Here is a 17607-nt window from a genome sequence, read left to right on the forward strand (position 1 = left end):
GGCCAAGACTAGGTTCCTACGGGTTTACAGTTAATTTAAAGGTCTTATCACAATGGATCTTAACTAGGAGTGTAAGTGACCCAGGAAGCTGTTTTCCACACACCCGTGCATAAAAACCTAAGTATATATAAGCAAGGGAAAAACTCCGGAAGAGAATCTGAAACTCTCCACCAGACATACAACACCTCTATGGCCTGTTTAATAACTGGTGATATTCAAACCAGTGTTTTACGGAGTATCTGCTAATCTGGACTACATAAATCCCTTGAGGACAAAGATCAGGTCACCCTCATAGCCCCACCCTCCTTCCCACCTAACAGGTTACCACTCAGTAAATAACTGACAAATGAATAAACATCTACCTTCAAATATTTTACCTGTGCTATATTTTTCAACACCGATAATTTACCAAAATGTAAACAATTACATTCTGCATTATCTGAGAAAAACACAAGTATTTAAGAAAGAGGATAAGGAAATCAACTAAATCTACCTTATTTTACTGTTATCTAAAATCTCATCAATTATAAATCACATTTCAATTTGATGGTTAAAATGGGAAGGGGAGGTCTAAAATTAAGAATTAAACTGCATGACTTCTAAGGTTCTTTCCAGCTCTAAAAGGTTAACAACACAAACAGTACCAAGTCTATAGCGAAATAGCATTCAAAATACCAATTTGTAATAACCTAACTTCATTCCAATTAGAATACTTTAAAATGCCAAATAATGTGTGCTCGCTTCAGCAGCACACATACTAAAACTGGAACGATGCAGAGAAGATTAGCATGGCCCCCCTGCGCAAGGATGACATGCGCAAATTCATGAAGCTTCCACATTTTTGACAAAATCTCAGAAATAGACATTGTTAAAGATCTGATGAGAGTTCATTATGATGCAACTGACAATGAAATTTGGTTATTTCTGTGACATATAACACTATAAGTAATCAGAATGTTAAGTGATGACCTTATACCAAAACATTAAAACTTTAGGAACTGCATATATATTTGGGCAGTTACAGCATTTACCTGCGCAATACAACCTAAGGTTTACCACTGGACGACAGTGCTTTTCCAAATAACTTAGCATCCCAAATAAAAGGTCCTAATTGGTCAAAAAGAACTTTAAAAAAAGTATAAAATAAAAACAAATAAAAATAAAATACCAAATAATGCTTTGTTTTCGGGTATGTGACAACCATTACATAGAAACTAAAGTCATCTTGCAGGGAAATAAAGTCTTAAGTACACTCACCAAATAAAAGTTTAAATATCAAATACTGATCGTATAATTTATAAAATCTACATATACTGTACCTTGACTTTGACAAGTCTTTTTGCTGTCTTGATCTTGGCTTCACAAAAGGCTCCTCTGTATTTAGCACTCACATCAGTGCCCACTGTCAAATAGGGAGGCTCATCAAGGGCCTAAAAAACGCAAACAAATATAATTAGATTTAAACTCTAATTCACTGGTACAATTAGACCTCCGAATGGCAGATCTAATCTTGTTACAGCTACAAGAGTTGTAATAATTGAATGCAATAATGTGTTAGTAAGAACCGTTTGTAAAATACTTTAACTTAAAAATAAGTAAAATCTATGTATCAAAAACCCATTTAGGGGCGCCTGGGTGGCTCAGTCAGTTGAGCGTCCAACTTCGGCTCAGGTCATGATTTAGCAGTTCGTGAGTTCGAGCCCCACGTCGGGCTCTGTACTGACAGCTCAGAGCCTGGAGCCTGCTTCAGATTCTGTGTCTCCTTCTCTCTCTGCCCCTCCCCCACTTGTACTCTGTCTCTATCAAAAAGAAATAAATGTAATTTAAAAAAATTTTAAAAACCCATTTAAATGTATGTCATATGGGGTGCCTGGGTGGCTCAGTAGGTAAGCGTCCAACTTCAGCTCAGGTCATGATCTCGCAGTTCATGAGTTTGAGCCCCATGTCGGGCTCTGTGCTGACAGTTCGGAGCCTGGAGTCTGCTTCGGATTCTGTGTCTCCCTCTCTCTCTGCCCCTCCCCGACTCACGCTCTGTCTCTCCCTGTCTCTCAAAAATGAATAAACATTAAAGATATTTTTTTAATCAACATATTTATCATATAAAATAAAATGCGTTTTTTGCTCTATATGAAATGCATATAGTCCATGATATGAATCAGCTTAATCACAAGTTTATCATTCCATCCACCCTTCCATCTACTCATTCATTCAAATATTCACATACTATATGACCACCTAAAGAGAAGGCAGATCCTTAAAAGTTTAAAGTCTAAGAAAATTTCTTTTAATATTTAGACTGTATCTTAGCAGCTACCCAAATTCAGAATAGCTTTGTCATAACCCTATCTAGACAATTCTAAGGCAGAATAACATAACACAAAAGGAGTGGGAGGAATTACATGTATTCAAACTACTGGAGAAAAAACTATATGAAGATTTCTAATCTGGGAATTCTTAAATACTCTGGCATGGGTTCACTGTTTATTTACCCATCTATATTAAAATTTTAGTTTTATTCTGTGTGTGTGATTTAGTTTTAGTAGTCCTAATCTAGCTGCTCTGACTTTTTACAATCAGGCACATTTCTGTGTAAAATCTAGAAATCTAAGAAGTTTTGCTTATATTAATCAATTTCACAATCAAAGAAAGATTATGTGAGTAACTTTTCCCAAAGTGTTTTACAAGAAGTACTAATATCCTGAGATACTCCACCAACAAGAGAAGGAGGAGAGAATTTGGGAAAATCAGTTTATTGAATAAATCCCTACTCTGCCTCATCATTTCCTTATCTGTTTCTCCAAGGAAACCTTTTTTTTTTTCTATTAACATTCTGCAGAAATTCCACAGAACATAAGATAGAAAATGCTATTAATACAGCAGTGAATGATGAAAATATAAATTTCACTTGGGTCTTAAACTCATTCCAATAGTTGTGGCTAATACACATGAGAGTGATAAAAAAAAAAAAAAAAAAAAAGATATTTATTCCAGGGGTGCATGGGTGGCTCAGTTGGTTAAGCGCCTGACTTCAGCTCAGGTCATGATCTTGCCATTCCTGATTTGAGCCCCATGTCAGGCTCCGTGCTAACAGCTCAGAGCCTGGAGCCTGCTTCAGATACTGTGTCTCCCTCCTCTCTCTGTCCCTCCCTGACTCACATTCTGTTTCTCTCTCTCAAAAATAAATAAACATAAAAAAAATTTTTTAAGATATTTATTGTAATGCTATACCAAAAGTGATGTAATCAAATAACTGTAGTAACTTTTCCTAAAAGGTGAGAAGTATCATAAACCAAGACAAAAGTGCTACAACTAAAAAATATCAGGGTGACCCCCTCAATGGCCATTTGTTTCACATTCTATTTACTTCACAAAAATATTTTTTAAAAGAACACAAAGCAATATCAAGTATATGGGGTTTTTTATGTCTATGTATTTTTAAGACAAAAAGAGCACAAGTGGGGAAGGTGCAGAGACAGGGGGACAGAGGATCAAAAGCAGGCTCTCCACTGACAGCAGAAAGCCTGATGTGGGGGCTTGAGCCCAGGAACCACAAGATCATGACCTGAGACAAAGTCAGAAGCCCAACCATCGAGCCACCCAGGAGCCCCTAAGTATGTTGTTTTTTAAATCTACATGAGGGGCACCTGGCTGGCTCAGTTGGTAAAGCATGCAACTCTTGGTCCTGGGGTAGTGAGTTCAAATCCCATGTTGGGCATAGAGATTACTTTAAAAAAAAAAAAAGAAAGGTAAAATGGGGCCCCTGGGTGGCTCAGTCAGTTACACTTCTGACTCCTGGTTTCAGCTCAGGTCATGCATGATCTCACGATTGGTGAGTTCCAGCCTTGCCTCGGGCTGTGCACTGACAGTGTGGAGCCTGCTTGTGATTCTTTCCCCCTGCCCCTTCCCTGGTCAGTCTGTCTCTTGCAAAATAAATAAATAAATAAAAACTGTTTAAAAAAGGCAAAAAAAAAAAAAAAAGAAAAAAGAAAAAAGAAAAAAATACCTAAGAAAATGCCCATATTTCAATTCATTTATGTTATGAGTATATACTCTTACAGAAAGATGATAATTCCTGAAATTCTACATTTTAAATTTGTTGTTATCATTGACTACAACTTGGTAATTCTGTACTGCTCTTGAACCTAAAGTTAATAAATGCATTTTTCTAGTTTATCTGTATTAGCCCTCTGAAAATACCATTTTCCATTGTCAAAACCTTGGTTAAATTCCAGACAAGCTAGTGGCTTTTTTTAGATATCAAGTATATGAAACAGACTCACAGCACTTCACCCAGAAATTTTAAGTAAGTTTCAGAAAGACATCAATTCACCTTTGTGGTTCAACTGATATTGTATGTAATTGCTAGAAAAGGAAATGGTGAGCCTGTCTTCACTACCACAGGCTCATTACTCTCTACAACTTGTAAACCTCTCTCATTAACACATCCTGCCTTATTAATTAGGAAATTTATTTTCACAGACAAACAGAATGGTTAAAAATAAATGAAAACTTATGAAGAACGAGAAATCGGGAAATGTAGGAAAAAAACAAGAAATCAACTCAAAGTTGCACATTTGTGCCTACTCAGAAACAAATATTTAATATGTGATAAGCTTTTTAGATATTTTTATTATAGAGATTGTGAACAAAAAGGGGAATAGAATAGTAATATATTTAGACTACTAGTATACAAACCATTTACATTTTCTTTTCATTAATATTCGTATCAAACCCTAGCAACACTCCCAATGATAGCAAGCTATAAAGATGTTTACTGAGCAGATTTATTCAACTTAAATTTGAGATTTCCCCCCCAAAACCAAGACCATCTCACATTCTTTTCTTTTTTTTTTTTTTAATTTACATCCAAATTAGTTAGCATAGAGTGCAACAGTGATTTCAGGAGTAGATTCCTTAATGCTCCTTACCCATTTAGCCCATCCCCCCCCCCACAACCCCTCCAGTAACCCTTAGTTTGTTCTCCATATTTATGAGTCTCTTCTGTTTTGTCCCCCTCCCTGTGTTTATATTATTTTTGTTTCCCTTCCCTTATGTTCATCTGTTTTGTCTCTTAAAGTCCTCATATGAGTGAAGTCATATGATTTTTGTCTTCCTCTGACTAATTTCACTTAGCATAATACCCTCCAGTTCCATCCATGTAGTTGCAAATGGCAAGATTTCATTCTTTTTGATTGCCAAGTAATACTCCATTGTGTGTGTGTGTGTGTGTGTGTGTGTGTGTGTGTGTGTGTATATACACACACACCACATCTTTATCCATTCATCCATCGATGGACATTGGGGCTCTTTTCATACTTCGGCTATTGTTGACAGTGCTGCTCGAAACATGAGGGTGCATGTGCCCCTTAGAAACAGCACACCTGTATCCCATGGATGAATGCCTAGTAGTGCAATTGCTGGGTCATAGGGTCGTTCTATTTTTAGTTTTTTGAGGAACCTCCATACTGTTTTCCAGAGTGGCTACACCAGTTTGCATTCCCACATCTCACATTCTTACCAACATAAAAATCCATGCAGACAGAAAACAGTAATAATTACCTCAAATATTGTAGGGGGGGGCAAATTATTATTTTGAAGGCTAACAGTTCCCTTCCTTCAAGCTAGAATACATGAAAATGAATTAGCAAAACATATAAAGAAAATGTGTATTAGAAAAATACTTGAGGGGTGCATGGGTGGCTCAGTCAGTTAAGCATCTGACTTCAGCTAAGGTCATTATCTCCCCGCTTACGGGTTTGAGGCCATGTCGGGCTCTATGCTGACAGCTCAGAGCCTGGAGCCTGCTTTGGATTCTGTGTCTCCCTCTCTCTCTGCCCCTCCTCTGCTCATTGTCTTTCTCCCTCTCTCAAAAACATTAAAAAAGAGAGAAGAGAGGAAAAATACTTGAAAAGGAAAACCAAAGTATAATAAACAACTGCTAAATTGAAATACATTGTTAGAACAGTGTTAATTGTGTTAAAGGCTGCAGATGAAAAGCAAAGACCTATGTTCTGAGCTTACCTCTGCCTCTATTACTTTGTTTTGCATCATCTTAGGTAAGTTACTTTTCTGTTCTTAAATTCTCATCATTAGATGAATATAAGAATTTGAATTTTGAATACCTTTGTCTAACAAGTCTATCTCAAAGCATTGGGGTTACAGAGATAATCAGAATGGGATACTTTTAAGACACATAATCATCTAGAACCGAAACTATGCTAACCCAAATATGAATGAGAATTTCTCATGAGAAAAACAAATGAAATCCATAATCTACCTACATGTTCAGCTTTGTGTGCATATAAAGCAGACTAATAGCACAGGCTTTCAAAGCAGAAAGATATGGTCCTAACCCCAGGTCAATTCCGTACGCTAACGATGAATTTTTGTAGACTACCGTATCTCTCTAAGCTTCAGGTTCTACATCAGGAAAACACGGTCAATATTAGAAAGCACTCAATTATGATGCCTCAAGTATTTAGCTATTAACAATTACTATTACTATTATGAAACACTCAAGGTGGACCAACAAGTCATTAAACCAATGTAAGTTCAGATTTGGCATTCCTCCTTTTTTCCTTTTTAAAATGCAAGAAGAAAACCTCATTTTTAATGATTGCTCATCATAAGTCTGTGCAAATGGAAAAGTTACACCATTTTCCTCACCTTTCCAACTAAGGTCAATACTCTCAGAATATATTATTTTTCAGTATAAAATCTAATGAGAAAATACCACAGGATATCTGGCAATATGTATACGTCTTTAAAATATTACTCTATTTCTAGAAATACAAAAATAATCAAAGATATTTATATGTTGTACATATAGAAAAAACATACATAATAAAGACAGGAATAACTGTTAAAAGGAATTAAAGAGAACAGAGGGGCGCCTGGATGGTTCAGTGGGTTAAGCGTCCACTTTTGGCTCAGGTCATGATCTCACTGCTCGTGAGTTCAAGCTCTGCGCTGGGCTCTGTGCTAACAGCTCAGAGCCTGGAGCCTGCTTCAGATGGTCTCTTTCTCTCTGCCCTCCCCCACCCCCCGCCCTGCTAGTGTTCTCTCTCTCTCTCTCTCAAAAATAAGTATACATTAAAAAAAATTTTTTTTAAAAAGGGAATGGAATGGAGGAGTATGTATATGAAAATCTGCCATTCAAAATAAGCGTTCCTATTTTTTAAAATTGTTACAATTCGCATGTATTCTTTGCTTTTTAATTTTTTTCTTTTGAGAGACAGAAGTGAGTATACAAGCAGGGGAGGGGCAGAGGGAGAGAGAGAGAATCCCCAGCAGGCTCCGCACTGACCCAGGCGGGGTTCAATCCCACAACCCTGGGATCATGACCTGAGCTGAAATCAAGAGTCGGTCGCTCAACCGACTGCGCCACCCAGGCGCCCCCATTCTTTGCTTTTTAAAATGTATACTAACAAAAGGAGGGGTGCCTGGGTGGCTCAGTCGGTTGAGCGACTGACTCTTGATTTTGGCTCAGGTCATGATCTCACAGTTCATGGGATCGAGCCCCACCTCTGACTCTGTGCTGGCAGTGTGGATCCTGCTTGGGATTCTCTCTCTCCCTCTCTCTCTGTTCCTCCCCTGCTTGCTTGCACTTGCTCTCTCCCAAAATAAATAAACATTAAAAAATAAGTAAAACATATATTAAGGTACATTTCAAACATACACAGAAGAATATGGGACTATAATAAATCCCCCATATGCTCATAGTCTGGCTCCCACAATTACCAACGCAATTTTGTCTCATCTATACTCCTACCTATTCCTTCCAAACAATGACTATTTTGAAAGAAACCCCAGATATTACATCATTTCATCAGAACAACAGTCAGTTGTGATTATGGGTTACTTTTATCTTTTCTATTAATACTTTTCTGTACCCTCTAATGTACTTAGAATGACTATATTAATGAGACTCAGTACAATATAGTAATTAAGAGCACAGGTTTTTGGTTTTTTTTTAAGTAGGTTCCAAGCCCAGCATGGAGCCCAACGCGGATCTTGAACTCATAACCATGAGATCAAGACCTAAGCTGAGATTAAGAGTTGGACGCTCAACCAAATGAGCCATCCAAGTGCCCCAAGAGCATAGACTCTTGAGTTAGATGCTTACGTTCAAACCTATCACTTAGTAGGGAGGTGACCTTGGGCTAGAACCTCTGTACCTCAGGATATAAGAGTGACTATCTCACAGGGAGAAGAACTGAAATGCTACATGTAAAGTGCTTAGAACGGACTGTTAGTATTAATAATTTGGGGGGAAACCGGGCTTTAAAAAAAAGTTTTTTTAAGTCCTATACAAAAGAGATCCCACACAAATAGAAGAGATGACAGTTTAACTGTGTATATATATGGATGAGGGAGGGGAGAAAGAGTTTAAATATCATCCCCCTGAGGCGCTTGGGTAGCTGCTGGGTAAGCAGCCAACTCTTGATTTCATCTCAGGTCATGATCTCCCGGTCCTGAGATCGAGCCCTGAGTAGGGTTCTGCACTGGGAGTGGTGCCTGCTTAAGATTTCCTCTGCCCCCTTCCACACGAGCACGGTCTCTCTTTCTCAAAAATAAATAAATAAATTTAAATATTATCCCCCTTATTTAATTCAGAAATAAAGTAATCCTCTTGCCTGCAGTAGCAACAAGAGGTTAAAGTGTCTGTGGGGATGTTCCACTAAGAAGTACATCTCACCCCTTTAGTATGGTGGAAAGACAACCGAGACTATATGCCTACTCCAGGGCTACCGTACTTTAGTCCAGAAATATACAAAGAATTATGTCAGGAGGTTAACTAAGATTCCATGCACCAACACTGCCGCTGTTAGGTATACATGTTGTAAAACCAGAAAAAAACTCTTACCTTTTTTTTTTTTTTTGCTCTGCTTCTCTGATTTTGGTCAATAATATGGACCTTCTCAGAGGCTAAACTAAAATGTTATTATGTGGCACCTCCATGCCCAAAAGGAAATTAAACTACTAAATTACCATCCCTTTGTTTAGCAAACAGAACAGTTCTCTCGTTGTCAAGGCAACAGCTACCTCACAGTTATTCAGCCTTGCTTAAACAATTATTTTTCTAGTCAATCTACCAAATGTCCTAACTGGCACCTAAAAACCATTGAATTCCAAGGGAACACTAAAAAGCGTAAGCGATTTTTAAATTAGCTATTGGTGGCTAATAATCCTTTAAGAAGCCAAAACACCAGTGAAACATACAAGTGCCCAAAGGAATCAACAGTAATTTCTAATGTGCCTTGGGCTGCAGTACACCAAATATTTGAAGTAAGCTTGAGAAAGACAATAGTTGAATCAATTCTCCAAATGGCTAATAATATTCAGTTATTCAAGATCTATTTTTAAAAAAGCAAAACATGCCTGACGACATTTTATTGAAGTAGTTTCTTTAGAAGGGTTAAGTATTCGAACCGGTTTGGCAGTGCTGATGCAGCCAGGAGAAGCAGAACAAGAGTATTAAATTTGATGCTAAAACCCTCAGTAAATAAATGTACTTAAACACACAGTGTAACAAGAAATCTAGGAAAACGACCTTTTGTATATGATAATCTCAAAGAGGTATTAGGACAATAGTGGAGATAATTCCAGCAGATGAATGAATGAAAAATATTTACCTATATACCAAAGGGTATGTCATTTAAAAATTAAAATGCACAATTTTTTAAGACATACAAACAAAAAGTACACTGAAGAAATAAAGAGAACTGTATAATCTAAAATCTTCTCTGGGACCATTTCTTCTTTTCCTTTTCATGTAGTACTAAGGACATGTGCTGGTGACGGGTAAGGGGTGGGGAGGCAGAGAGAGAGGGGACAGATGCTGAGTATTCACAGTAATGAGGAGGCAGCTGAGGAAGCCCCATGGAAGCACAGACTGACCCAGTGGCTAAGGACATGGTGGGAGCCGAGCAGAGACTGAGGAAATGAGCAGCAGAATTAAATTTGTTACACTCACCAAATAAGTAAGCTGAGCGATGAAATGAGGATATACTGAGGATAGCGGGGCCATGTTTCTCACTGCTAAAGAAATTTTAAGGGAAGGAAGGAGTAAGGAGCTATAAAGAAGTCTAAGGTAGGGGCACCTGGGTGGCTCAGTAGGTTGAGCATCTGACTCTTCGTTTCAGCTCATGTCATGATCCCACATCGGGCTGAGCATGGACCCTGCGTAAGATATTCTCTGTCTCTCTCTCCCTCCCTCCCTCTCCCCCCCCCCCCCCCCCGCTCACTCTCTCTGTCTAAAATAACATAAACTAAATACGTCTAAGGCACTGGCCTGGAATTAGAAACCTGAACTCATGGTTGCATGATATACACACATAGGAAAATGAATAAGTAGTTACAGATGTATATGTATATACATATATGCATACATGTGTAGTTACGGATGTATATGCATATATATTTGTATATATGTATTTGTGTGTGTGTGCATATATATGTCCATATATTTTCCTAACTGTCCACCAAGAAGGCACAAGGGCACCTGACAGCCCAGTAACAAAAGACACAAAAATGGCCTGTCTCTTGACTTCCAAATCCCATCCTACATTAAAAGAAACCAGGGAGGGTGCCTGGGTGGCTCAGTAGGTTAAGTGTCCAACTCTTGATTTCAGTTCAGGTCCTGATCTAATGGTTCATGAGCTCAAGCTCCACTTCGAGCTCTGCTGACAGTGAGGAGCTTCCTTGGGATTCTTTCTCTTCCTCTCTCTCTGCCCCTCCCCAACTTGTTCTTTCTCTCTGTCTCTCTGTGTCTCTCTCTCTCAAAATAAATAAACTTAAAAAAAGAAAAAAAGAACCCACCAGGGATCTTTGGAGAAATGGCTCACTTCAAAGTTGGGTAGAGAAAGTACAAGAAGAATCTGAAACATCTTGTGCCAGAAAGTAAGGAAGTGTTCAGTGAATGATGGGAGACATTTCAGAGGGACATAGGAGCCAGCTGAAGGAGATTCTGCTGGCCAAATGAGGGAAACTGAGCATCAAAATAAATACTGGTTATCCCTGTTAGGCATATATGTGTATGTCAAAACTGACCGACTTAAGATGTGCATATTCCACTATAAGTAAATCATACTGCAGTTGAAAAACTTAATAACAAACTACAACCCACTCATTAAGACTAGCATCCATGAGTCCATACTGACAAGTGAATGAATGATGAATAAATAAGTAAATTCAGAACAGAGAAAAAGCTCTTCCTTATAGTAAAATGTTAATAAATGTAGTAGGAGTGGTGGAAATAAAGAATCATCTTTTCGCAGCCATCATAAAGATGCCGAATTCATAGTGTTGCCTATAGGTGCTAAGCTGATGAGTGGAGGTCTGATGAAAGGCATATTGATATAATTTTGGACTATGACTCAATTATCAGTGGTGGAATGACAAAACACACTGAAAACAAAAGTGCAACTTTCTGCGGGGCATTCTCATTTGACAATGCGAAAAATCAGACCCAGGTTGAAGAAGTTATCCTACGGAATTCCTATTCCTGTATTCCTTAAAACATTAAAGAATATGAAATGTAGGGAAAACCAAGAAACAGTTGTAGACTGAAGTGGTCTGAAGAGATACGACAGTCAAATGCAACATGAATTTCTGGATAAAGCCTGGTCCAGAAAGGAAAGAGATATTCTTAGGAGAGTTGGTAAAATTTAAAAGGGATCTGTGGATAGGATGGCAGTATTATACCAATGCTGACTTCCTGATCTCGAGGGCTGAATGCAGGATGGGTACGAGAGTGGCCTTTTTGTTGGGAATTACACACTGGAGCATTTAGGGGTGATAGGACGTCGCATCTGCAGCTTGCTCTCAAAAAGTTTGAAGATAATGATAACAGGTACATACATATGTATACATATACACAGATTATAAGAATTATTTGTACTATAAATTCAAAATTCTTTTAAAATAAATTATTTTTAAGGTAGTATATATATTCATCGGGCATTTGTATATTTCTTCTATGAATTGCTCATTTGTGTTCTTTATCCATCTGAGTTTTGTTTTGTTTTTTGTTTTTTACTGGATTGTAAAAGTTCTTGGATATTAAAAAAAAATAATCAATCTCTGGGGTGCCTGGGTGGCTGAGTTGGTTGAGCATCCAACTTCAGCTCAGGTCATGATCTCACAGTTCATGGGTTCGAACCCTGTGTTGGGCTCTGCGCTGATAGCTCCAGGCCTGGAGTCTGCTTCAAATCCTGTGTCTCCCTCTCTCTTTCCCTCTCCCCCGCTTGCACTCTGTCTCTCTGTCTCTCAAAAATAAATAAACATTAAAAAAATTTTTTTAGATAATAATAATAATAATCAACCTTTACCCCCAAACACAAAAATCTTCTCTGGATGCCACCTATTATTTCCTAATATCTTCGTAAAAATTAAGTTACTTTAGAGGATGGAACCACAAATTACTTGTAAGTAAATTTTAGACCCACATATACTAACCAGAGAGATATCTGAATATTCACAAATACTGACAGAAGGGTATCTGCATATTCCTGGAAATTTTAAAAGCTCAAAATAGACATTCTGACTAGACTATTCATCATCAACAAAGAGGTAAGACAGGAATGTAGGAAGGACATTTATTAAGTGCCTACTGTATATTTAAGGCATTATTCTATGAGTCAAAAAAGCACAGGCACTTTCCTCAAATAATACAAAGGTAGACTATTTTGCCATCAGAAGAGGTTTAATCTTAATTTGTTATCTTGCTAGTGGGATCAAAATATTCAAACATAAGTGAATGTGCTTTAGAATAATGTCACTTTCAGAACATACCATGCTTATTTATAATATTTAAACTTTAGTGATCTGGAAACTAGAAGAGCCTAGTGATGCAGCCAGTTCAAAAATCAGAATTACAAAAAGAAACCGTAACTGGCATGGTTACAGTTTATGTCTATCTGGGCATGTTAGTAATATCTACTTTGGCATGAATTAAAAGGCAGTAAGTAGAATATTTTGAAATGTCACAAGATAAGTCACTAGGAGGCATCTACAGAATATTTTCTAAGAGTTTGCTTGATTACCAAAAATAATAAAAATCCTTGAAAGTCCTCATTAACCACGTTTTTGTAGACGACCTGAAAACAACAATACTACATTTTTGTTTTATTACTAATAAAAATAATAGTAGTAGAAAACTAAGGGGAAAAATCAGATTAGCAGGAGTGTGTCTTCTCAGAGATGACTATCAGAATACCATTCCAGATATTTTCCCCTAGCAAAATAACCAGAGAGACAGATGACAGATAGTTTGATCAACTACTCTTACTTCACTCTAATTTTTTTTTTTAAGTTTACTTATTTTGAGAGAGAGACAGAGCGAGGGAGGGGCAGAGAGAGAGGGAGAGAGAGAATCCCAAGCAGACTCTGCACTGTCAGTCCAGAGCCTGACACGGGATCAATCTCCTGAACTGTGAGATCATGACTGGAGCCCAAATCAAGGGTCTGATGCCACCCAAGCACCCCATTGTGTGTTTTTATTTTTCACTTAATAAAGCTTGAATGTTCTTCCATATCTTAAATGTGATTCTGCTGATAATCACTACATAGTCTTACCTGTGCTAAACCAACCTTTATGTAACATTTCTTCATGAATGCAGAAAGAGGGAAACAGAAGTAGGGAAGGAATGGAAAGAGATGGATGAAATAAAGGACGATAAGGAGATAAATGGTAGAGACCAGAAGCAGAGAGCACAAGGAGGAAGCAAATCCTGTGGAGTTGGGGTTTGGGACTCAGTTCACTAACTCTCCTGATGAAAGCCATCCCCACTTTGTTGTCTGATTTCATAGTGGTCGTACCGCTCAATGTACGGATTAAGACGTTGGCAAATTTCAAAATTCTAGGGCTTTTGAGCCAGAGAGATTGCTATTCACTTACTAAGTAACTTTCTGTCTTTGACTATGTCACCTCCACCATTTTAATCTTTGGTTTCCTCTCTGCAGGTTATGGAGATTTCTCTTGTAGGGTGCTTGCAAGTTTTAAATTAAGTAGTATATTTAGAGTCTCTGGGAGACTGACAAGTCCTGGATAAGTACTCAGCAAACATTAAACCATATGCAACTGCTGTTTTATAGATCAAAAAAGGTCAAATACTGGCAATTTTTTATGGTTCAATCTAACACTGATTTTCTCCTTTTCTTTTAAATTTTTTTTTATATATATTTATTTATTTTTGAGAGTGAGAAAGAGCCTGAGCAGGGGAGGGGCAGAGAAAGAGGGAGACAAAGAATCCGAAGCAGGCTCCAGGCTCTGAGCTGTCAGCACAGAGCCCGACACAGGGTAGAACTCACGAACCAGGAGATCATGACCTCAACCAAAGTTGGATGCTTAACCGACTGAGCCACCCAGGTGCCCCACTCTCCTTTTCTTTTAAACAGGTGGGAAACCAGAGACCAACACCTCAGACATCTTAACGGTGCAGTCCTATTCTACAATCTGCTCAGACCCTGCTCCTACCCCGCTGCCCATGAACAAGGCCCAGCTTTGCGCTACTAACTTTTCTGGGTCCCTTAAGCTCCACCTAAGTATATTTCTTTCAGATAACTGGGCCTCTCACTGAGCTCTAGGTCCTGGGCAACCTGCATTTGACCTTTATACCACTAACAGGGGTATAACTATTTTTTTCTCACTTGATGGCTGTCTGGTCCACCAACCAAGTTTTATCTTGATTTACATTCTCAAGAACATAACCTTGAAAAAAGCCATCAAAAGGAAACTAATTCTGATCGCTTGAAAACCTACCCGTCACCTGTCTAGTGACCAAAAAAATTGACTCACAAAATATGTAATACACATTCTAAGCCCTAGAATGCATTCTAATTTCTGAGCACTTAATTGTATTAACTCCTTTAGTAACCAATGCTGCAATACTTATTATTATACTATATACTAGCTTTGCTTGTCCCAAACAGTTATAGAAACATTCTATACAGGTGAACATTTCACACTACTTTTTTTCTTAATTTTTATTTTAAGTAGGCTTCACACCCAAGCCCAATGGGGCTTAAACTCACGACCCCAAGATCAAGAGTTTCATGCTCTACCAACTGAGCCAGCCAGGCACCCCCATGTCACACTGTATTTTAATGATGTGTATCTGTCGTGTCTCCTAGATTGCACAACTTAAGGCAGAAAATAGCCTCTTACTCATCTCTAGATGCCATGGTCCTAAACTGTACCTACATACAGGAGGAATTCAGGAAACATTTACTGAACCAAAGAAGTTAGACATTAGTTAAGGCCAGCTAAATGAGATTTCCCTTAAGGTAAAAATCATTTATATTTCAAAAACACCTTATACTGAGAAGCACCTTATATCGAAAGGTCAAAAGCATGAGCTCTGGAATCAGCAGTACCTGGTCCAAACTCCAGGTCTGTGACTTGCTAGGTATGTGACCTTTGACGCTGATTATTTGACTTCTCTCAGCCTAGAACTTCATATTTGACAAGTGGAGACATAGAAAATTAGAAAATTTTGTTATATGTCAAGTAGAGACATAGAAAATTACGTTGCATGCTGATAAATCTAAAAGTTTATAACATCAGATAACCAAAATTTTATGATAAAAAAGGCCATACAGTTTCATAAAGACTAAGCTGGTAACGTGACAAGCATCAATTATTAGATTATTTCTCCTAACAAAGAGATGTTCTGGCATCTTACTTTGTCAACAAGTTGATTAGACTGCTAGCCAGACACCTGATCTAAACTGGGCAGACCAGGTTTTCTCTCAGAGGAATTTAAAGCTGAAATGCTAATCCGTTTGTTGGTACAGCAAAATAATATAGCCTGTAGCCATTTCCCGGCATGTGTAGAGAGAGAAGCAGAGAAAACTGGTCAAACTGCAAAGAGAGTAAGAAATAAAGGAGAAGAACAAAACAGATGTACAGAGAAAAAAAGGACACATAAGAGACTACATGTCCTGAGTGACTAAGAATATAGCTAGTTCCTGCTAGCTCTCCAGCCCCAAAGTTAAATCCCTCCTAAAATCTCACTGAACTTTCTGTTCTTGGGTACTACGTACCCTTAAAATAAATCCCCTTTTCTGATTTTGAGAATCTGAGATGGTTTCTATTACCTATAATCAAAACAATCTTAATTAAAACCCATCAGAAACTTACCAAAGTTAGAAATAATGTAAAATGTAACTAAAATTTTATAAACATTTATTGAGCATCCATAATTAATGTCCTGGGTTACTTAGGACTTAGGTCACATCTATACAAATATTAAACCAATTCCAGTTTAAAATTTTAAGCTAAATTGTCACAATATAGTCCTATGACATGGAGAAGACTAATTGGACACATTTAATGTTGTATATTCCAGCTAGTATGATTGGATTGGAAGGGGAGCATTGCCAAAACCCTCAAACTAAAATCGCAGAAAACTCAAAAGTAATCTGATTCACAATTTTGAAAGTTTACACTGAAAATAAGATTTCAACCTTCTACCAAAAAAAAAAAAAATGCCTCGTCTATTAATCTAACTGTTCTTTTCTCACTAAAATAAATACTTCTTGAATAACTTATCTGAATTCTGTTAACCATAGCACATATATTATAATACAAAGTTAGATACTTTGGAACTGGCTCTAGAAAAACATTAATTTTGAAGAATGAAATCACTTACAATACATGGTCCTCGCCTCCTATGGAGTCTCAATTTTTAATAATACTATCACTAAAATACCGGAAAGAACTTTCTGATACATCTCATCCACGGCTATCAGTCTACAACAGAAGATAAACGGTTGATAATAAAGACAATAATGTGAGACTTTTTAACGCCTTATTTTCTTGTGTGCATATTTTAGGTTTTTTTGTTGTTGTTGTTGTTGTTTTGTTTTGGGGTTTGGGTTTTGTTTTTTCCCCTGATCACCATCTTGGCATCTTTCAAGTTTTTAATGGTGGCACCAAATGGTTGTTACTTGGCCATTCCCACCATACTACATCACACTCAAGGGGGATTATGTTAGTTGCCGAGGATGTCTCTTCACTGAGGACCAAGAGAAATAATTTCAGGATAGGTGTAGAGAAACATACTTAGGTCAAAACTATCTCCTGGCTCTGTACATGCTACCTAGTCGCGTTGCTTGGTCACACCGGTTGTCCTCTGGATCACCAGAAATTACTCTTACATGAGAGGCAGTATCAAATAGTTTCATTGTATCAAATAGTTACATTTTAAGAACTGAGTATTTACTGTTGCCAACTACACAGTTATTTAAGTAAATGAGCACAAGACAGTATTAGTGAAAGCAGGAAAAAAGGGCCACATTATATACAGGGATCTATAACAGGCCTTCCAGGGTACTTGATCTTGCCTTCTTTCAATAGGCTCTGAGAACTAAATAGACAATCCTTAAGGCATTCTAATAGGATGGCTCACATCAGACTGTTCATCACCAGACCTGGACTTTTAAAAATTTATACCAACCAAAATGGGTGAGTAGGCTGCTTATCAACCTAAGATCCCACGTAGATCAGAACATTTTCATAATTTCATCATCAAATCTATACTGCCATCTATTGTGATGACCACGCCCGTGTTGCCACCCATTAAACTCTGCCTCCTTGGGATT

At 37.7% G+C, this 17607-nt stretch overlaps 1 protein-coding gene and 1 non-coding gene across 4 annotated transcripts in view; one reads left to right on the top strand and one right to left on the bottom strand.

Annotated features, from left to right (window-relative positions):
- ARID4B (AT-rich interaction domain 4B) overlaps positions 1 to 17607 on the bottom strand; it is a 152225-nt gene that overhangs the window by 84445 nt on the left and 50173 nt on the right. For all 3 annotated transcript variants that reach the window (XR_009252140.1, XM_058696195.1, XM_058696194.1), the window contains exon 3: positions 1320 to 1430. Coding sequence is in view for 2 of the 3 variants with exons in the window: in XM_058696195.1 (XP_058552178.1) it covers positions 1320 to 1430 (111 nt within the window). In the remaining variant the exon portion in view is untranslated. The remainder of the gene's footprint in view (positions 1 to 1319; positions 1431 to 17607) is intronic.
- Positions 734 to 843, top strand: LOC131494224 (U6 spliceosomal RNA). Its single transcript, XR_009253269.1, has one exon. It is a non-coding gene; the product is annotated as a U6 spliceosomal RNA (small nuclear RNA).

This window comes from Neofelis nebulosa, chromosome 13 (assembly GCF_028018385.1).
Source record: "Neofelis nebulosa isolate mNeoNeb1 chromosome 13, mNeoNeb1.pri, whole genome shotgun sequence".
Taxonomy (NCBI): Eukaryota; Metazoa; Chordata; class Mammalia; order Carnivora; family Felidae; genus Neofelis; species Neofelis nebulosa.